General features: G+C 42.2%; 1 protein-coding gene across 2 annotated transcripts in view; it reads right to left on the bottom strand.

The window, feature by feature from the left end:
- Positions 1 to 22,609, bottom strand: part of dpysl2b (dihydropyrimidinase like 2b) — a 30,395-nt gene extending 7,786 nt beyond the window's left edge. The window contains exons 1-7 of one of the 2 annotated variants that reach the window (XM_085793889.1): positions 21,768 to 22,609; positions 7,959 to 8,047; positions 5,987 to 6,171; positions 4,142 to 4,306; positions 3,550 to 3,611; positions 1,234 to 1,314; positions 756 to 824 (exon numbers count right to left, since the gene is read on the bottom strand). In XM_085793889.1, the coding sequence (XP_085650015.1) occupies positions 756 to 824; positions 1,234 to 1,314; positions 3,550 to 3,611; positions 4,142 to 4,306; positions 5,987 to 6,171; positions 7,959 to 8,047; positions 21,768 to 22,031 (915 nt within the window). In that variant the 5' untranslated portion in view covers positions 22,032 to 22,609. Of the gene's footprint in view, positions 1 to 755; positions 825 to 1,233; positions 1,315 to 3,549; positions 3,612 to 4,141; positions 4,307 to 5,986; positions 6,172 to 7,958; positions 8,048 to 19,332; positions 19,685 to 21,767 lie in introns of those variants that run through there. The other variant, XM_085793890.1, reaches the window with a different exon arrangement.
- Between the last annotated feature and the right edge of the window lie 229 nt (positions 22,610 to 22,838).

The following is a 22,838-nucleotide window of genomic DNA, read 5'->3' as shown; positions in this document are numbered from 1 at the left end:
CAAAAGCAGGTTAGCGTAGCAAGAATCAGATTATGACTAACCCAAAAAGTGAGTGCACCTGTACTTTGTCATTAAGATTAAACAAACATGACATAGTTTGTTAATTAGTGATGTTAGTATTGTAGGTGCATAATTATATTTCGTTACTTTCAGATATGGGCAGATTACCGTAGGCGTTTCCTGCTATGGGCTAAGCTATGCTAAACAGCTGTAGGTTGTAGATTAGAATACACATGAGACTGGTATCAGTGTTCTCATCTCACTCTTGGCAGAAAAGCTGACATGTATTTCCTCTCTGCAGTAAGAAAAAGAGTGTGCAGAACTTTGGCAACTTATTTTGACAAATGAAATAACCAGCGTGGTGATTTGTCATTAACAAAATACTGACAAAATGTCCCGGGCAAAAAGAACACAGTGGACTCTTCATCTTCTCTGTTTTGCATTTCTCTGCTTTCAATTTCACATTTTCTTTCCTTTCATGGTGTGACTGCACTGATTATTACCAGGGGGTTTTAATCTTCATTCTGTAAATCCATCCTGTCACCATTCTATAAAGCAATACTTCACTTAGGGCAGAAACAATTTGTTTGGAAAATTTAATGTCAAATTTCATTCTCTATCTTAATGTTCAAAGGGAACGTTATAAATCTGGGAAACAGACTTTTGCAGACACAGATAAAAAGAGGTTAATTAACATGTCAACCCTGCAGCTTTTCACCCTAAAACCCGTTCACAGTGGTCAAACTCTGTCTCACCTCCTCAGGATGGCTCAGCACGTGTCCTTCAGGCCCAGTGATCCCCTGGTCCAGGATCCTGCGCTGCTCCTAAATACACACATCACGCACACAGATGAACACATACGCAAACCACCGTGGAAATGCAAGATAGTGAGTCATGTGCAGGTGGATTCATGCATGTTCCTCATGACCAGGCTTGGCAGTAAAAAAAAAAAACGAAGCATGGTCATGACCTCCATGAATATTCACCCTGTTCATCTGTTGGCTATTAAGAGCTCAGTATTGAACATTTCATCATTTATGTGGAGAAAATGATGTGACACAGCTCATAGACGTTTTTATAAGCACAGAGAGGCTCTCAGCCTTGTGCTACATGTGTCGGTGTTGAGCAATGCCTCGTTGAGACACGATTTGATTTTTTAAAATCTCTTTTATTGCCAATAGTAAGAGGAACATCCAGCAGGAAGTCCTTCCATTGTGGACTCAAGCGTCGTACCTCAGCTACAATGTCTCCATTCTCAGCGTGCACCTGGGCGATGGCTCCCAGGTCGCGGATCACACTGAACACCTCGTACACCTGCAGCAAAGACACACAGTTAGGACTTTAGATGTGCAAGTACAATTTTCCTCATTATATCTATTGTTATAGACCATGAGACTAATGACTGAGCTCGAAAAATACATAACCCAGTTTCTCCTGTAATGTCTGATACGTAATGTGTGGGGGATGTACTTTTTTCAAATGTGCTAATGGTCATAAGGGCGTCTGAACGAATACTTGACTAATTAGGCCCAAGACAGGTCTATATTTAGTCCTGAAAAGACTCCGTCTAGACGTCGGGATATGGTCCTTTCATGAGTAAGTATTCTGGCTCATTCTTTTTTTCTGACTGACAAGAAAAAATACTGAATATCTTGACTATGTCTTTATTCAGTGCAAATCAAAGCTAAAAGAGAAGAAAACACAAGGCCAGACAGCAGCTGAGGAATCTGGGAGACATCACAAATTCTGTCAAAGTTATCACTGCAGACTTTTGCATGAGTTTTAGTCGTGCTAGCCATATGGCTTTAGGGGTTTCACTGATATATCTTAAAATGACTGGATGATTTAATATAAAATGATGTTCACAGTTCCCAGAGGATGAATCCCAATGACTAATGAATAATGTGATATTTGACTTTTGCTCTACTTCTGCCATGAGTTTGAGAACTGTGAGCTAACAGGCTAACAAAACATTAAAGACATGGGTGACACAACTGTTAAACACGTTAGCATGCTGATGTAAGAATTGCACTTAAAGCTCACATACCTTCCTAATATCATTTGCATATTGAGAGTGTTAAACTTTTCATTTCTATGAGACTAACATGTTTTTTTTCCTCTGATGTAGCTGTTCAGATCAGATCTTGCATGATTTATGAATCTAAGTCTGCCTGCAACTAATAACTTTTTTATTATTAAACAAAGTCATTCATTTCCCATGGCTGAGTTTAAGTCTTAAACCCTGAAGAGAATTGATCTGAAATCATACAAATCATAGAAAAGCAGCACAATGTATGAAGTTGTAGCCAGTTGGCATCTCCCTTTAAAAAATGATTTAAGAGACTATTGATCTGTCAGAGAAGATGTCAATAGATTTTTGGTCAACTCACAAATAAAATAATCAAATGATTGCTTTGGCTTGAACCTGCTTCTCTCCAGAATCAGCTGTGAATGATGAAGACCGCAGTTCCAATCAGACCTTGTGTGTTTACACTAATTCTCTAATTACACTGGGATACCAAGTCCAAAAGATGATGTATGACAACAATAACAACCTTAATGACTCTGAATCTGTGCTGAAATCAAACACTAGTCCAGGATTTCAAACAGTGTGTGTGTGTGTGTGAGTCTCCCACACTCTGATTGCTTAAGCGATAAGATGACTTCACAGACTGAAGGAAAACTGATGTGTTGAATGAGTCATCATCTCCCAGCTGCCAAACATGCTGCAATAAAGAGCCGTCACAGTTTGACATGGAGAGAGAATGATAAACCCTGGCTGCACCGGCCTGCAAACATTCCTCACACAGGTGCAGGGACCAACACATTTGTGTTTCAGCACGACTTTCAAGTTGGATTAATTTATTTTAAGCATGACTCAAAGAAACACTCTTATGAAGATGTGGCTTTCATTATCTCCTCAGTCTCTTAAGAGAAACACACAGATAACCAGCGGGAGGTGACGCCTCGCCAAGACAAACAGGCTGCAACTGTAACTCACACTGTAGGACGAGAGCGAGAGCCAAGAACAAGAGTGAGATATGACATTTATTATATTATAATGTCAGACGTATTGTAGGCTACCACTCTGCTTGCTTCTTCGAGTTATAACTTCATGCCACTGAAGAGTGTGTTGCCAGATACAACAGATGCAAATATAAACATGGTGAAGGTCTTGGCGGGCCAACAAAAATATCTGGAATATTTTTTTTTGTCTGTTACTCCTCTGGCTCAGCTCTCAGCCTGGAATAATGTTATAATAACAAGTTATGATTTAGATGCTACGTTGGCTAATCCAAGTAATACTCCTGACGGTGATCACTATGAGGCAATTTGTGCAGTATTGTATCTGTATAGATTTATGTGCAGCAGCAGCAGGTCACATGTTAAATGATTTCACTTGAATAAGATTTAGTGACAGAGTCGCTGCACCTCAAGAAGGCCAGCTGCTGTCACTGAGTATCATTAAACTAGACCCTGGCTTTGGATGTATAACTACACTATAATTCTGAGCTTTACTGTAACATCAGTAGTTCTTAATATTCCCACCTGAGCGTCAGTAAGCTGGAAAATATCTTTATAAGCCAGGTAGACCAGGAAAGAGTTGACACCTGAAAAAAACATCAAAGATATCAAAAAAAGGAGGTCAGATTAAAATGGAAGGTGAATAATCTTTGAACAATAATGTGCCACGCTGATTGTAAAGTTGTGACAACTGACTCAATGGAAAATACATCAAACTGTGACATATAATATTATATCATTGTTTCAAAATGTGCTGTGTGCTGTTTTAGACATGTAAACTACTCAAAAAGTGGGAATGCAAAGGCAAATTTAGATTAATAAAGTGGTTTGTGGACACTTGTTGGGTCTTACTCTTGTTTCTATCTAGCTTTTGTGTTTTCTTGCTTAAAGAGATCAGATTCTTTGATATTAACTCGTAAATGTGCCACATGCAATTTCCTGTAAACAGGTTGAACTTATATTAACTGATATCAAATGAACAAACCAAGCAAAGAGGCAGCTTTTAATGTTCTGATTTGAAGAGATTAGTCTGAGAAACTCCAATGACTAATGACTAATAATGTTTATTATAATTATTATTATCAATAATGTGACTTTGTGTTGGGTGTGTTCGCACCATGATCCTTCACCAGTGCCTCCATCTCCTCCTGGATGCCCTTGTGCCACTCGGTGATGTCCACATGCAGAGAGTAGTCGCAGCAGGACTTGCCGTCGGCCCACTCCCGCCACTGCTCGAAGGCTGAGATGAGGCTGATGCCGGGTTCAGGTACCACATGGTCAACTGGACACACACACACAAGTACACTGATTGTCAAACATAAACACAGTGACTCAGACCCTGTGATCTTGTATTTGATGTTATCTGTTCTCCAGATCTACTAATGTTGAGTCCAGGCCCAGAAGCAGCCTGATCCACACATGGCGGCTCAGTCTGTTCCAAAGTAGTCTCAAGTGACTACTCAGAGAGTATTGATCTTTAATCAGATAAAAGACTCCTGTCTCTACTCAAACTAGAGCCTGCACTCAGGTCCCAAATCTATCTATCTATCTATCTATCTATCTATCTATCTATCTATCTATCTATCTATCTATCTATCTATCTATCTATCTATCTATCTATCTATCTATCTATCTATCTATCTATCTATCTATCTATCTATCTATCTATCTATCAACTGACAAGTGTTTACAAGAGAGGTTATAATGCTCCAGTGAGTCGCAATCGGAAAATGATCAAGGTCTCAGGGCTAATTGGTTAGCATGCTAACTTCAATAGAAAGACAAGAGTTAACATTGTTTTCCACCACTGAAGGAACTGAGGAATACATTTTGATGCCTAACTTGAAACATTATGGTAAATATTAGCCTTTAATTGTTATTGCTAACGCGGGCTATTTAGCAATAGCTAAGTTCTGGAAACCATGCGCGTCACATTACAACTAGCAAACAATTACTTGCATTAAATTAATCTGTCGACTGTAATTTAAAAAATAATAATCTGAGTCAATGAGGCTGTAAAATTACAAAAAAATGAGTTAAAATGTCTGTCACGATTTCCCAAAGCTTTTATTGTGTAATTATCCATGGACTGAGCACTAATTTGTGTCATACTACATGTGGTCACAAGTGTCTCGTTAGATGTATTTTATTATGTCTGGACCACATGGAACATGGGCTTTAATCATGAACTTTCATCTGTGGTTCGAAATGTGACTCAAACCACATTTGAGAATGTCCCTTTCCATTTTTTACTGCCATTACATCTGTCTTCTTCGGTGATGTGCAATCCACAGCCACCAGGCCGCTGCACTGTTTGGTCCCAGCTGCAGACCTGTCTGAGGCTGCGGCAGTCAGCCTACAGCCTGGAGATGTGACAGTGGGGGAGTGTTTGTTCTGCTGTGAGGAAGAGGAGGGTGCATGTAGCTGCTGAGTCAGAGGGAGGGCTGCTGTGATAATTACAGGGAACATTTTCATTAAGCCTTATTATAAGCTAATATTCAAACAGGGACACCTATGTCACAACATATGAGGAAACTGAGCTGCAAATAGGAAGGGGAAAAAACAGTGCTGAGATTTGTATTAAACATAATGCAATCCATGCAGTGTTTGTGAAATAACAGCAACCGATCTGCAGTATGTGTGTGTGTGTGTGTGTGTGTGTGTGTGTGTGTGTGTGTCCACAGGGAAACTAATTCACTTCCTGGCTCAGTCTGCCACAGCAACAGTGAGAACCTCATGGCTCTGAGTCCTCAGAGCAGATGGACGGTTTTATATTTTGGCCTCGGTCATGAAGAGGTCTGGCTCCCTTCCTGTTCTCATTAAGATATTTTCAATTAAAGCCAATCAGTGAATGGAGGATCACCGTGGGGACAGATGCTGTGCAGACACCACGGTCAGCCTCTCTCTCACAGAGATGAAGAATCAGCGACAGCGTGATCCGTCTATCTGAACTCTCACTCACTGATCATGGTGGTGCCTCCAGCCAGCGCCGCCTTGGTCCCCTGGTAGAAGTCGTCTGCTGCGGTCATACCTCGATCGGGCATCTGGAAACGCGTGTGCACGTCGATACCGCCCGGCATCAACATGCGGCCATGGGCATCGATGGTTTTTACCCCGCCGGGCACGATGAGGTTCTCCCCAATTTGTCTGAGTAAGGGAATATTATGGATTATAAATAGAGAAGACACAAACATAAAGGCTGATCAAGTGACTTTACAGTTTCAGTTTTAAAAAGTTCATATATTAGCAGAAGTCATTGTTTCCTTTGGTTATGTGGATTTAAAGCAGAAGTAAGTGATATATTTGTGTTAATATAAGTCTTAAATAGTTATATCTTCCGACAGCAATCACTTCTATAGAGTGTTTGGTCTGAAACACGGGTCTGTCAGTCACTCTGCTCTGCTGTAAGCCGAGGAGAAAACATTTATCGTATCCTACAGTTTTTATCCAATGAGGAGAGAGAACGGCATGCAGGGCTGTGTGTGCAGCCAAGGAACGCCGTGAATGTGGCGACGTAGGGACGGGGACTGTTATGGTGCGTTCAAGGAAACTCGTATTTTTCCGATCGTGAAGTGGTACCAGTTCGATCTGGTACGAGTTCACGGGTCAGAAGTTACGAGTGGCCGTTATAGTGACTTTCACCGGTAAAACAGGCCGGAAAAACACGAGTGGGTTGCCTGGAACGCTACAAAGTTGTAAGTTGTGACTTGAAGCTGTAATTTACGATTTCAAAAGCCTGCCTGGAACGCAGAATTAGCGAAAACGACCGGACCACTTACTTCTGCTTTAACTATGTTTTCTTCCCCTGTCACAAAATACTGAAACTAATGGAACAAAAAATTCAGATACAGTAACCTACAGTATAAATTACATGGACATTTATGTTTTTCTTAATTGCATATTACTTAACACATTGTAATTATCCAGACATAACAGTACTGTAACAATAATTTAAATTTAGGTAAATTCATGTACAAGCATAGATATAAAAGGTAAATTACACTTATACAAATGCCAACATAAGAAAGATACAGATTTCTATGTGACACTGCTATGAGTTATAACATCTGGTTGATTTTCAGCCTTTGATTATGCAAAAAGATTCATACAGTTTTCCTGAGAAACGTATTGGATTCATGTGCTTTAACAGTTTGAGCCTTTTATCCCAAATGACGTTCAAAATTAGTCATGCTTCCTTTAACTGATGATTCTTGCACTATTTGTACTTTACATCTGTCTTCTTTTATTTACACTGTGATTAGACCACAAGGTATGAGGCACTTGGACACTGGCTGTGGAAACTCCTAATCTTGAATCCGTTGATCCATTGATCTATTATCAGATGATTATTATTATTAGTATTAAAATATTTGAAACCCAGTAATGCAGTGTCAAATCTAAACCTACTCACTCATTGTTTTTGGCCACGTTGACCAACTGATGAAGACACAGGACTGTCAAACTGTCACTGTGCTCCAGACCCTGTCTCTCCCTTGGAAGTTTTTCTGTAATTCCAATTTGCTCCTGATTCAGCTGCTTGCTGCTGAGAGGTGCATGAAGTGCCCAGAATATGGAAATTTAGACATTCATATTTCCATAACAACCAGGAAAACATATCATGCTGAGGAAGACCGTGTAATATGATTAAAAGGGCCAGAAATTAGATTGTCCAACTCAATATTTTGTGGTCTTTACTTAGAGACAGAAAAATTTCAATTTCAATCAATTGTCTATTATTGTGCTGCACTGCAGTATGATGAAGGCGCAGACTGAAATAATTTAAAGTTCATTTTGTGTCAGTGTGGATAAACTACTGTATTACCATGAACACTGTTGTACAAAGAGACATATATACTGCTTGTAACTTTGTAAACATAATAAAAGGAGAGTTTTTACTCAGTTGTTAGCAGCTTGAAGGAAAACTAAGAACTCACTTGATGACTCCATCCTCCATATAGATGTCAGCGCAGAAGGACTGGTCATCGTTCACGATCTTGGCTCCTTTGATCAGGAGACGGTCACTCTGCAAAACCATAGAGAAGATTAGTCACTGCACCTTAAACACATTACATTTAGTAGAAAAAGCTGTGGGAACCAGACACTGCAGATCTGAACACATCCACAGCTCTCTGGAGTTTTATGGATGCCTATAAAAATAAGCTTATGAGGGTGAGCATCTGATCTGGCTTGATTGGATGTGGGATTAAGTGCGTTTGATGAAAGACATTTGGGGAAATGTCACATGAAGCGGCGGATTGGCACTCCCGACAAAATGTAAATACTCATGTCTCTAGCCTGGCCTTTTTAGGATGAGGTTTGATAAGGAACACCGCACTCTGCAACATCTTTCAACTGATATGGGATTGCTTCAGTTCTCACACAGTGACCTGAGAACACACTGCACACATTCAAAACACAGTCTCGGTACTCGATAATCTGACACATGGACAGATCTGGAAACGGCTGGTGACACGCAGAACAAAGATCTGTGACATTTAGATCAGTAACAGGTTTATGTGTGGATGTTTTAACCACGACTGTGGAGTTAAAGAAGGACAACTAGATGCAGCCAGACAGGGCGGAGGAGAGGAGAGGAGTCAAATGAGAAGAATACGAAAACGTGTGATGATCGCTCACACACGATATGACCACATTCTGAATCACCCTGTAATCCACATCTGGACTTCTTTAAAGCCATCAAACACGTCTATGAACGTGAGTGTCAAGCAATATTTTTCGTAGCATAAATGTGTCTCATTGATACTTAAATGAGCAGACTGAGATCCCAGGGTTAAGATACCACTGGCAGGCAGCCAACGTAGCATACAATATAGACAAGGAACAGGGGAAACAGCTAGCTTCGCTCTTACACTAACAAAATCTGTCTGCCAGCACACAGCTAACTACTTATTTTAAATGTTGATCTGCAACTTACAGAGACCGTATAAGGTCACTGGTTTGCTGCAAACACTCCTAAAACACATGTGTGTTGTTTTTACACTTTGTAAATTTTAATTAGTAAGCCAAATCTTGGTTTGGCTGTTTCTGGTCTTTGTACTAAGCTAAGTTGCTTTTGGAAGTATCTACTTTTTTGGGGGGGTTTGTTTTATGTTCTGTGTGACATTTAAATGTTGTAATTTACTTGTTCTGGGGAGGGGGGTTCTGGTGATTTTCAATCCATTAAGATATCTTTCCCACAGTGTTTTTGAATTTTTGTATTTCATTGGAAAGTTGTATTTGTTTTGTTGAACTATTCGGGGTGTCTTTTTGGTAAAGACATGATAGAAATCTTTTTACTTTTAATCTTTAATCCATGTTTAAACTTTAAACTTTAAAAAAAAAAGTGAAAAATGAATGAAAAACGGAGAAAAGGGTGCAGGTCTTCAGTCACTATCAAACCATGATCTGCACCAAAATTAAGAGAAGTATTCAGAGGCACAACAATGAAGACAGCAGCCGGTCTCCAGACACACCCCTCTGTCCTCCTCATGTTGTGTGAGCTGTTGTAGTAACGGGCACGAGAGGCAACCAATCAGAGCACGGACTGCATAATCAATCATTGATGCCACTTGTCCGTGTAAGGGAGGGGGAGTTTCCACCTCCACAGCCTCTCTCCCTGTCCCTCCCCTCCAGTCACCCCAGCAGCCCGGGCCCTCTGTCCAAAAAGGGAGTGGCAGCTCTGGTCACAAGGACTCCAGCATCCCCGGCTAACAAAGGCCGCTCTGTCTGAGCCGCCGCCGCTAGCTGCTGCCGGGCCAGCAGCTCTGGCCCCGAGCACAACTGCCGCTCCGCAGAGGCTCCCAGTCAGAGCCCCGCCCTGCATCAGAACCAGCACATGTACTGTACAACTCCACCGCACTGCAGAACTCAGCCCTTTGAAATCCTACTCAATAGCTTTCAAGGTTCCTGTCTCAGTAATCAAAATGCTGGTGGAGAACAAAACAGCTACATTTACATTGAAGCAGGAACAGGTGGAATTAGTTTTTCAGCACATGATGAAGCCTCTGCTTTATACGACCCTGTGTATGACACATTTCTTTCTATTTCTGTCCTATGTCATTAAAATTATCTTATAGAAATAATCGTTCTGGTAATATTTAAACATACTGATAATGGATCAAAATCTGATGCCAACGTTATCCACAGTTCAACTCGACCCAACTTAAATAGTGACAGTGTTGCCAGAGATGCAGGTATGCTACACTAGTAGTGGGTAACACTGCCTCAATACAGAGCAGAGGCCTTGTCTCTAACCTCACTGCAGAACAGTGACTCCTGACTCAAGTGACATCAGCTGAGGCGGTTTATTAGACTCTGAAGCCACGAAAGGATTCAAACAACTTTTTTCCCCTTTTTATTTATCTATTTATTTTATCTTTGCAGTAGTTGTCCAAAAAGACCTGTGAAAAGACAGACTGCTCCTTTACAAGGAATAGCAGGTGTTGTAAATAAGAGGTAGACTAATATCCCTTCAGCTATTCTCAGAAATATAGAGTATAAATTCACTAAATATATTACACCAGTCTGAGTTTTTCCAATTGGGGTGTGAAGTTATATTTAACTACTATACAAACTCCAGCTTATCTCATTTTATCACAGCTGTAAAGTAATGAGACAAACACATCTGTATGAAGCCTAATCCTTCTTGCTTTCAGAGGGGAAACTTCTCTTTAACCTCTGATGTATGCAGTGCTGTAGACACACACTTGAGGATTTCAGCTGACTGCAGCCGATCTTGGAAAATGCTTTGCAGTTGTCATCTGAAAGGTGTGGCGATGCTCTGACAGCGCTGATGGAACTAATGCAAATAGATCATGTGGTAATCTTGGATGTATGCGGAGCAGACTGCTGTGGTGGAGCGACTGGCCCGGCTGCAGCCCACAGCTGGCCCAGCTTTCATCCCAACAACTGCTCTGAAATATTGCCGTTACATCATGTGCCTCATCATGACTGTCATTATCACATTACGTACTGGAGTTCTGCAGCGGACTACGGCACTCCGGTCGACGCTCAGACTTTGACACTGACTCAAAGTTGTGCGAGCCAAGACTGGGAGGCAAAATTATCTTTTCAGAAACAATTACTCATTTTCTGAAGTAGGTCTGGTTTAGGGGCTTTACTCTGTGAGGGAGAGGGAGATCATCTTAAAAGGAAAAAAAATCTCAAAGGTGATTTTGGTCCTAAAAGGCTCAATTTCCCACTTTCAGCTGCAGGATACTTTAGAAATAATCGTGAAATTAGCGGAACAGTAACTTGCCTGGAACCCAGACATGGACAGTATAATCATCTAATTGTTGTGGAGCTCACAGGGGTAGGAGAGTGTTTCTGATTGTAGTGGATCTTTGCCAAACATGACAGTGACCTTTTCATCATGGGAACCTCTTACAGCCTCACAAACAGGATGTGGACAAAGCTCAATGGGCTCACTGTTGCTATAGAGCCGTGTTTTTCATTCCGGACTACAAAACTTATCCGCACTAATGTACACGCCATGGCAGCGCCGTGCCATTTGTGGAGCATCGGGGAAGAGGCCGCTGTTATCCAAACAATTTGCACAATGGATCCTTCACCGATTATTCTGTGGAGAAAAATCACTTTGTTTTTTTCCCCACAATCTTTCATCTGTGTTTTGTCAAAGAAAACATCCTGTTTCTTCTACGACATGGGGGGAAGCCCACCGTGGGCGCCGTGAGTGGGTGCATGTCTGACTTTGAGGAAAAATGCAGAGTGGAAATGAAGCTGTTTTCTGTCTTATAACAAACAGAGAAAGAAAACAAAAGTGTGGTATGACGCCAGCTCTGGTATCATGATGCTGTGCAGCCATGATACAGTCATTTCTAATAAAATAACATTTGATACTTTGTTCTGTTTTGTGAATGGGTAACACTTTACTTGAATAGGTGTTCATAAGATTGACATAAAACTGTCATAACCATGACATAACAGCTGTCATAAACATCAATGAATACTTATGACAGCTATGTCATAGTTATGTCACTTTTGATGTAAAGTTGACATTATTTGAGATGTTCCTTGTTGTGAGAACTTGACATCATTTTTAAAGTTTGTCCATTAGGTCTGCTATGACAGTTTAAATTGTCTTTATGTCAAGTTGTCAGAACAAAAACATCTCAAACAAAGTCAACTTTGCATTAAAAGTGACATAACTTACTGAATGACACTTAACCACAGCTGTCAGAAGTATTCATTGATGTTTATGACAGTGTTATGTCAATCTTATGAATACCTATTCAAGTAAAGTGTTACCTGTGAATGTCATTATTGAGTAAAAGCTGATGACTCACTATTCTAATCCATCCACTGTCTACACCGCCTGTCTGTGCAGGGTGCCAGGGGGCTGGGCAGCTCCCCAGTCTATCACAGGGCCGACGTATAGAGACAAAGAACCTCACACAGTCACATTCACACCTACGGATAATTTACTCACCATGCAATTAACCTAATGTGTACGTCTGTGGGAGGAAATCAGACTACTAGGAGAGAGCACAGGGAGAACACATGAAAGACCTCAGGGTCATGAACCGAGCCCAGAAGCTTGTTGCTGTGAGGCGAATCGACGGTGCAGCTCACTATTCTTGCCTTTAAAAATTAATTATAAACAACAACGCTCAAAAACTGAAAACTGAATGAACACATTCTGTTCAGCCACTTGGGGGCAGCAGAATAAGAGCAACACTGACACTGTTTCACCTTTTAAAATTCATATTCTGATGTGTTACCAAGCAGTTGCCAGTTTACACATCCAGCGACCAACATCCACTCTCTTTTTAGCTCTGTGTCTGAAATATCAGACTCTGTAGTTGCCAAGTGTTTGGCCAAGTTCAGCGCCTGATTAATATTCTGTTGTTTGCTGCTAGGTAGGTCACCTGCAGTGGGATTATCAAAGCTTTTTCTCTGCCTGCAGCAGCTGAAAACATCACTAATGAGAGTGGTGAGGTGTTGTGAGTCACGACAAGCAAAATCAAAACACAAGGAGTCATAATTAAAAGATTTAAAACGCTCAGAGAGGTGCAGATTAAGGTACTAATACTCTGTGGGGTCATGATTACAAGTGGCACCTTTCACATTTTCTATATTCCTCCACTGGCTGTGTAAAAATACTGGTTATGGCAGCTGTAAACAAACATCTTTTTAGCTTTAGTATTAATTCTGAACGCTACTTAGCATGAGAGAAACAGACCACTGACAATAGAGTGTGGGAATAACGATTATTCCCCTGTTACATCCAGTCAGATCAATGTGCTGTATCATATGACTCCTGTGAGCTCTCACTATTAAAAACATGTATAAACAAAGCCACAGGACCACAGGTGAAAACTGAAACACTCCACAGAGGAGGAGAAAAAATAAAAGAGGGTTGGTAACTGAGAAGACAGAGTGTAGTGAAATCAGAATAAAATCAGCTTGGGCGCTATGAAAACGTCTGCCAGTGTTAGACGTAACCCGGCAACGTGCTGTGTTGTTGTCCAAATGGAAAATATCCCGGGAACATTTGTGAAGTCAGGTGGAGAATGCTGCCAGGTCAGACATTCAGCGCTATGATTTATGCGGGTCCTGTTTTATTGAAAAACCAGCCTGCTACCAAAACCATCTCCGTACATGTTGAAACAACTGCTGTAAAAACACATGTCGACTTTTATCTCTCTTTTTTTCTCTAAATGGCACTTTCACACTCTCAAAACAGGAATCATGTATTCCCAAAGGGGAAATAAGTTAACATCCTGGTTACACAGATACACCACAAACTGGTTACAAAATATATATAAACAGTGAATTCTGTGTTATTAAAAAAAAGGGGGATTTGGGTTGGCTTTGGGTTGTAGTCTACTTGCCAAAAATGAGTACCCGGAAATGTTGAGTACCCCAAAGTTTTATGTTAGAAATATATAGTATGGGTCCCCAGTATTCAGAAACTGCCGGATGCTAACTTATATATATTGGGCAATTAGCACAATTGACATAATTAGCATAAATTAGCATAGTTTCCTATATGGGCAATATTTCAGCAAAATTGACTTGGCTGATCTGGGCAATATTGGAGTGGTTTTAGGGGTTATTGATGATGCTGAATCCATTTCTGACATTTTCAAAATTCAAAATGGCTGTCTAAACCGGAAGGGACCAGATTGAAATCCATCAAAATCGGCCCACTGGCGGTTTAAATCTGGTCACTACCGGTTTAGACAGCCATTTTGAATTTTGAAAATGTCAGAAATGGATTCAGCATCATCAATAACCCCTAAAACCACTCCAATATTGCCCAGATCAGCCAAGTCAATTTTGCTGAAATATTGCCCATATAGGAAACTATGCTAATTTATGCTAATTATGTCAATTGTGCTAATTGCCCAATATATATAAATTAGCATCCGGCAGTTTCTGAATACTGGAGACCCATACTATATATTTCTAACATAAAACTTTGGGGTACTCAACATTTCCGGGTTCACAATGGGGCCCTATGGGCTGGCAAGTAGACTATTGGTATTACCTTCTTCATGTATTTTATTCTGAACAAATCACCTAAATCTCCACTTGAACATGAGCTTTAAACTATTTTTCACTGTGATTAAATTCTGTTTTTTATAATGAAACATTTCTGTATTAGACTGAAATATTGACTTATATAATATTTTAGACTGAAATTTCATCTACATTCTCTCTTTATTTTGAAATCCTCTTAACCTCTGTTTCACAATGAAAAGACTCTCAAGTTCTTTCACTAATGACCAGTTCCCTGGTGCCTATGAAAAGTTGATATTATTTCTCCCTCTGGCAGAAAAATCCTCCTAAATTTTCTTTGTTTTTTTTCCATTATTAAAATGTCCCTTTCATTCTCTCTTTGAATACATTAAACTGTGTCTCAGCTGTGAAAAAATACATTAAATTGTGTCTTTAACTTTGAAAACTCAATAAAATACTATATTCTACTAACTTGAACTCCATGATAGACAGTGAAAAATCCTCTCTTCTCATCTGCAATGTGAAAAAGTCAATGAAACTTTCCTCTTGACAGCGGGGAAATCCCTTTAATTCTAGCTCTGACTTTTGAATACTGATTTAAATTCTGTGTGAAGCCACTCACTGACCTCTGACTGCAGGCTGCTGAGGACATGGTGCAGCTGGAGGCCCCGCGATCCTGTTACAGACTGTTTTACTCAACACTGTTCTCCTTTGTTCAGGTGCTGATTCATGAAAAAAGTTCCGTTTCTACACAAACACAGACAAACACACGCGCACACACTCACACACTGCATATTTTCTGACTTTTGGCTTTATGAATGGGAGGGGGGGGGGGGGGTTGGGATGATACTGAGTGTGAACGAAGCTGAGCCAATGGGTGGTGATTTGGACGCCAGCAGGCTGTGTGTGTGATGTGTGAACAGACAGCGCCCCGGGCTGCTGTGCACAGTGAGGTAACTGCACGAAAGAGCTGCAACGACCTTAACAGTCAGTACACACACACACACACACACACACACACACACTGAGCTGCCACCAGGGACAACTACTGTACTATAGGTATACTAACAGGCTGCCTAATGATCTCTCATCCTCTGAGGATTGTAGTGACAGAGACTTTAATCCAGGATGGTCTTATTATAGCCTCACTCTATTTTTACCTTCCTTTAACTTTGTACATTAGGAATTGATTTTACCAAAACATCAACTTTGTTCTTGTTGCTGCAAAACATGTGAAGACAAGCTGCTCCTTCTGAGGAGAAAAAATAACTCAATGCACTGAGATAAACTTTTTTGACAACATTTGTCATAATTAATAATTAATTAGGCCTATATCAAAGCAAAAATTCTAAATATTCTCTAGTTCCTTCATCTCAAATGTGAGGATTGCCTGTGTTTTACATCATGCTGCAGATAATTTCATGATGTGTTTACAGTGTTAAAAATATGCCAGAAAAATCCCCATCACATGTTTCCAGAGTCCAAAGTGACATCAACGGTTAATTGTGTCCAACAACTGGGTCAGAAGACAAAGATATTCATTTTTGCAATGATAGAAAACAAGTAGAATGAGGAAATTTGCAACATTTCAAGCTACAACCAGAGTGTTTGGCTCTTTTTGGTTCAAAGGGATAGTTTCACATTTTGGCAAATTGGCTCATTGCCATAATCCCTATAGTTTTAGGAATAGGTTTGTTACCTTTTCATTGTCGGTGCAAGTAATTTTTAGAATGGCGGAGCAGAGCAGCAAGCTGCTCAGAGCTACGCTACCGAGGCAAGTTGTGTCCACGAGAGTGTTTTGGAGTTGTTGGATTGTGTATTTGATGAGTTTGATGAGGGAAACCAAGAAATCCCATTAGCCTCTGTAGTGTAGCTCTGAGCAGCTCGCGGCTCTGCTCCTCTGTTCTTAAAACAGCTTGCACAGACAAATAAAGTTAACAAACCTACTCCTTAAACTATAGAGATTATGGCAATGGGCCAATTTGCCAAAATGTTGGACTATCCCTTTAAATTACTAATAAGTGATGACAACTGGACAAACATTTTGGGAGGTTTGAACTCATTTGAAGACAATGACGACTCTGGGAGAGCGAGGTGTTAGTGATGATTAGTTTCAGAGCGTCTTGCTCTCTGGTTAAAACTCTGCTGTGGCTGAGCTGAATCACAGCCACACAGATTCCAGGTGGTGAACTTGTGGAGGCTCATTCATATTTGATGAGAGCTGCCTTAAGTACGTCTCTGCCTGTGCAGCTGACCCGACTCCATCTGCCCCTAATGTTTTGTGTGTGTGTGTGTGTGTGTGTGAATGCGGCCCATCCTTAACAAATGAGGAAAAAAATCGAATGAGTCAATTCTGCGCTATGTTATCAATCTAAACTCATAATTTGATTGGTCCATATGAAAACCCCTAGGAACACACAGGGCTTCCTTGTTAGTGCTGCAGCCTGTTCTGTTTAATTTTGATTCAATTTAACCTCATTCATTTCCTCTACAGCTTCTGTTTGGTTTGTTAAACACATCCACCCCTTCACACCGACTCCTGCTCCACGAGGCGGCGCAGCGGGCTCCAGTCAGGTGGGAGTCTGTTACCTGAAGATCACAGGGGTCGAGACCCAGGAGCCTAAACAAATAAAACCCATTAACTGACTGGAATACCTGTTCCTGTTCAGCAGCCACAGCCTCATACAGCACATTCATCATACTCCTCCTCCCTGATATGATTGTGTACTAGTAGATCCTAAATTCTCAAGAATAAAAAGAAAAAAGAAATCTGGTTTAGAAAGAAGGCAATTGTGTCTCTGACCTGCTTTTCCTTCCACGCACCGTTCAGGAATAGGCAGTCTATCCATTTAGGTCTGACTTAATCGCTGTTGGGACTACAACTCCAACTAATCCTCTGATCTCTCCTCTGACTGGGTGCTGCATCGCCAGCTCTCCAGAGTCAGAGCCAGAGTTCAGAGGAAAATGAGAGGTCGCACAGATCGATACAGTCCAAAAATACAATTTGAAGTTATCGTCACGACACTCTCTTGAATTGATGAGATGTGTAGTCTTTGAAGCGTGAAAGAATCGAGCTCTGGGCTCCTGGTCAACAGAGCTAAAGATCACAGCTACTAATGACATGCTGTGTCCAAGCAACAGTCCAAAACCAATTTACAAGAAAGAAAAGAAGCAAATCCTTAAAGCTGGAGCTGGAGTGTTTGGATTGTTCTTTTTGCATAGCTAAGCTTCTTAAACCGATCATCAGAATTGTCAATTGATTTTCTATCCATCAACTAGTCAATCGATCAACCTTTCATCCTTTCAACGACGTCTGTCCTGTCTGAGTTGTTGGTCCCGTCAGTTAATATAACTTATACTGTAGTTGACTCTGACCACTGTCTGCCTTCACAAGCTGCAGGATGGATGGAAGTTGAGGTCTCTTCTCATAAAGTCTGAATAAGAATGAATGGATTCAAAGACAAGGCCTCTCATCCTACCTACCCAACCCCACCCACACCATGCCAGTGTCCTGATAGCGTCTTTGTCATGACCGCATCAAAGTGAGGAGGTTTTCCGTAAGTAATTCAAACTGAGGTGACTCAAATATTAACATCAGACACTTCACACGAGAAGCTCTGGCTCCAAAGCCCTCCGACTCCTTGGGGCCCCTGAGCCTCCTCCCAGCAGACCCCTTACATAATGAGTAGAAAACAACAAATCACTTCGTTTTGTCTGCAGCAAAGCACTTAGAAAGCCAGGGAAAAAGCATGAAACACATTTAAGATCTGCATAAAAAGAAGCACTCAGCTTCATCCACGCTGTGTCGGAGCCAGGCTGCACATTTTTAACCCAATTATTTCACTTTACCGGCAAGACAGTGACCTCCTTCCTGATCAGCTCTGCCTATATGCATCTTCACTTCATTACACAGCTGAGAGAGAAAACATGGAAGGAAATGGGACCCACTGTCCCCTCCCTTCCCCTGGCTCCCCTCCCTTCCCCTCCCTATTCTCTACTTTCCATTGAACCACCTCCACCATCCCTGCAGCTCCGCTATGAATCCAGGGGGAAACAATCTGCCCCCACGGTGACACAGTTAAAGTGTCCTTTAATGTTTCTGCACCTTTTGAAAAATAAAAACTCAACAAATCGGAGAGTCTTTTTTGTTTCCACTGTGAAAGGAGAGAGAAGGGAGAAGGCGGTAAAAAATCCAGCCGGCTACTGAGCGTTACAGCGATGCAGGGAAGCATTTGCCCCACCAGTTGGTGTGCATTGATACCCGGCCACCAGACACTCCGCCTAACAAAGACCACCGGCGTGAAATCTCCACTGTCATGCATGCCACGGACAAAGGAGCGGTTGTAGGACTGAGTGTGGATCTGCAGCGGACATAAATATTTAAAGCTGGAGAGGGAGCTCGGTTCATTTTGGGATGAGCACTTGTCGCAAAGATGCTGCAAAAAAAAAAAAAAAATCACGTTTTTTTTTATAGCCTCACCACACCATCGGGAGGGGAGGGGGGTGGCCTCCGAGATTTATCGATCCTATAGCTAGAACATGCACCCGGTCTCCAGTTGATGTGGGTTTGACTAAACAACCGATGTGCATCTGCAAAATGCATTTAAGAAGAGAGAAACTCATGCGGTCATATCCTCCAGCTCAGACATGACGGAGGAGCGCAGCGGCAGCGGCAGCGGCGCGGCGCGGCGCGGCAGCGGCGCAGGGACCATGCCGCCCCGGTCACATCCTGCACCCACACCCGCAGGCCCGCGGACTCTGGACCCGGACCCACTGGCAACTATAGGCTACACGAGCACTAAAAACAACCCCCCCAACACTCACTGTGATGCGGGGGATGTTCTTCTTGCCCTGGTAGCCAGACATCTTTCACCGGTTGGTTCGTCTTGCGCCGCGCCGTGGACCGCTATCAATGCAACGGGATGTGCGGGGACGGGGGGTGGGGATTTTACTGGCTGGTTGAAACGAGGATGATGATGATGGTGGTGGTGATGATGAAGAAGAAGGGCCAGCTGATCCCGCGGGGAAAGCGAAGAATCAAACTCTCTCTCAAACTCCAGATCGCTGTCCTGGCTGCGCCTCCCGGACTCTCCGCCGATGCACCAAACCTTTCCTTCCCAGACGGAGTCAGACAAGAGGGGAGGGAGGAGGGACCACTCGTGAGCCTCTTCCCCATAAAAGAACCGCACGGAGCATGCGCAGAGCCTCGCCCTGCTCCCATTGACAGGAGAGAGCCACTAATGCCATCAATTGCTCTCTTTGGATTAGTGAAGGCAGGGCGCACCGGCTGAACAAATGAAGAAACACCCAGCAGCCATCTTAACTCCACTCACTCACTTCATCTGCTGCCTCTCAAAACACCTGATGTTTATTCCCCCAGAGCCAGAGTCAAAACCTCCTTCAGCCCTGGCCCTGATAAACTTCTTTCAGCCATTTTCTTCAGCCAGTCCTCACACTGGTCTCAGAGGTCCCAAGGTTTTCAAGATGTGACCAGACACAATGAGTGAGCAGTGTGTGGGGATGATGGGATTTATATTTCTCATACTTTGAGGTATTTTAATATGTTTTTTTGTTTTTTTTTAATAAAACCAACATAATGTTTTTATTGCACAGAGGCCAGGTATATGAGGCCGTATGTGTGATGTGTGTGCTCTGTGTACAATAACACAATGGATGCCCTGATTCCTGCACACAAGAGAAATAATTAACTTCAGAGTGAATTTAAAATCCTCATGATTAATGGATTTGAAGTTTTGTCTAATAGCAGCAGATTATGTAGGTTACCTCAATATTTGTTTCTTTTTTGCATATTTTCTTGCAGGCTAATTGTGTTATACATCATTCAATGTTTATCTGTGGCCCTCTACCTACTTCATAATGTGAAAAGTAGCACAAGTGCAGATAATAAATGATGTTGCCAACCACAGTCAGTGATCTCAGCTACAGAGCCACAGAAGTTCAGCTTTAACCCTCAGATTTGTACTAATACTCTTATATAGTATATAGTATATAGTATATGGCTATATGCATTGACTATTTCCCTGACGTAGGCTATAAAGTTATATGCTTTAAGTTGTTAATGAGTTAAGGTGTGGCTCTTGCTGTAACCTTAAATAAAACATCATAATTGACTGTCTTGTATTATTAATCTGTAGAAGTATAGGAGCAGAGATACAAATACCTGAAGGTTGTACTAATGTATTTGAGTACAATGTGCTTTTACTTTCCGCCACTGCAGTCTGCTTGTTAGCTTAATTTCTTTATCATACATGACCCTAAAACATTAGATTAGCATTTAAACATCCCATCATTGGATCGTATCTGTTTCAATATTGATATACAAGAACAAATCAGTTAATTCCATGTGTATCAGGGAAGAAGAGAGTGAGTGCCATAGTTGTCGGGCAGAGGAGGTAAGTGAGGAGTGGATCGTGTGGCTAATGTTTCCAATCAATATGTAACACGATACCAGGGGCCAACACCACTACAAAAAGCTTTTACCAGCATCCTGTGTGCTTAAATATTAAGCAAAGGATGCTCTGGTGCCTCGGTTTAGAATCCAGCTGCAAAAAAGCTGGACAATAGCATGAACCAGCAGGAGAATAAAAAGTTGTCAAATTTTCCTGCAAGTCATGCAAGTGCAAGAGCTGCCATCTCCTGTCCATCAGCTCCCCACCCTCAGCTCAGCATGGTAATGCTGCACCCATGCATTACATCATATAGAAGCAGCCAACCTTGTGTTTTCACATGTGTGTGTGTGTCTGGTTTATGACCGGGCCTGTGTGGATGGATGGATGGATGACATATGCCTCACTGCAGGTTTTTCCTCATTCAGACCTGTTATTGCTGATTTGGCAGGTGTTTAATGCTTTGCTCGAGGACACTTCAGCAGCTCACTGACACATATGCAGCAGTAGCCATCTGTTTGCAGCAGAAGGAGGGAAAAAAAAATCAACACTTCTCAGGCCTATAGGTAACAGACAGGAGCCACTCCCTCTGGTAGCTCTGCATGATGGGGCCCCTCCATCCATCCACTCTTTTACATCACAGTGCTTTCTGGGAAATGTAGTCATGGCAAGTTGTCTGCTATACACAGGGCTGTAAAGCTTACACAAACTTAAATGAGTGGCGCAGGTTTGTGCAGTGCAATCTCATTGCTGGATGACAGATGTTAGAGATGGAGAGAGACAGACTGGCATGAGGGGTGTAAATAGAAAGCCTACGCAGCAGGCATGCATGCACAAATACAAGATAATTACCCTCTTATCATCCAGATTCTGTAGAGCTTCTTTGCCCGTGCTCTCCCTTATCTCCACCCTGGGTTGGGAGATGTCGGTCTGCCGGTCAATGACTCGCCGGTCAGTCTTACCCCTGCACGCCGAGAGTGCATCAAAGTCCAGCGTCTTGCTGTCCGACGAGCCCTCCACCGGGCAGAACATGCCACAGAATTTCTGCCTGGGCCTGGCGGGGCTGTCAGAGCCCATGCTCTGGAAGAAGGCTGGCACTTCCCCGGTGGTCGACATGCCTATCGCAGGCGGGGAGGGAGCTGTAAAAGGTTTTCTCGGGGTGTAGCTGCACAGATGCTCAGTGTGGGTTTTTCTCCCCCTTCCTCTTCCTCTTCTTCTTCAGCTCCGCGCGCCCTGGACAGCCACCGCCTTTGCCGGTTCTCAAGCGCAGGTGGTCGCACTGTGACAAAAGCGCTAACAAAAAAAAGAAAAAGAAAAGGAAAATCTGTAAGGGCTAATGCTGCATGAAAACACCCCCACTGTCGAGAGAGAGAATGCACTGTAAAATGTGCGAGATGTTGTCTGATGTCAGGTCTGCGATATGAGAGAATCCTCCTCCTGTGTCCCTGCTCTGTGATCAGCAAACACTTTTGAATTGCTTACTCATGAGTCTATATTAGCTCCTATAGCCTATACAGCCAAATATCACTGAGCCAGCCAGATATAAATCAGCATATGAGCGAGAGATCTAGACCTTCGCTGTGTCAAAACAAAGATCCAATGGGCTGTGAGGAGAAGGATGGTTCCCGATGAGGGATTACCTGTAGCCTGTGAACCCGTCCAGAGCCTGGTGGTGTCAGGAGCGCATCAGCTCTGACTGTCCGGAAGTGATCGGTCCTGTTCTATAGTCCAAAGTAAAGACTTGTTGTCCAGAGCTCCAGCGCATCAGGGTCCGGTGACCTGCCCGCCACAGAGCTTCAAGGCTGTGTGTAATCTAATAACTGTGGCATGTCGTGTCTGCAGCCTGTGTGTGTGTGTGTTTGTGTGTTTGTGTGTATGTGTGTCAGGGCGTTGCTGGCACAAGTTTGGGGTCAAGAGGCAATC

Source organism: Trachurus japonicus, chromosome 12 (assembly GCF_045865225.1).
Source record: "Trachurus japonicus isolate A0001 chromosome 12, Traja_1.0".
Classification (NCBI taxonomy): domain Eukaryota; kingdom Metazoa; phylum Chordata; class Actinopteri; order Carangiformes; family Carangidae; genus Trachurus; species Trachurus japonicus.
This window is presented reverse-complemented; position numbering and strand designations above follow the sequence as displayed.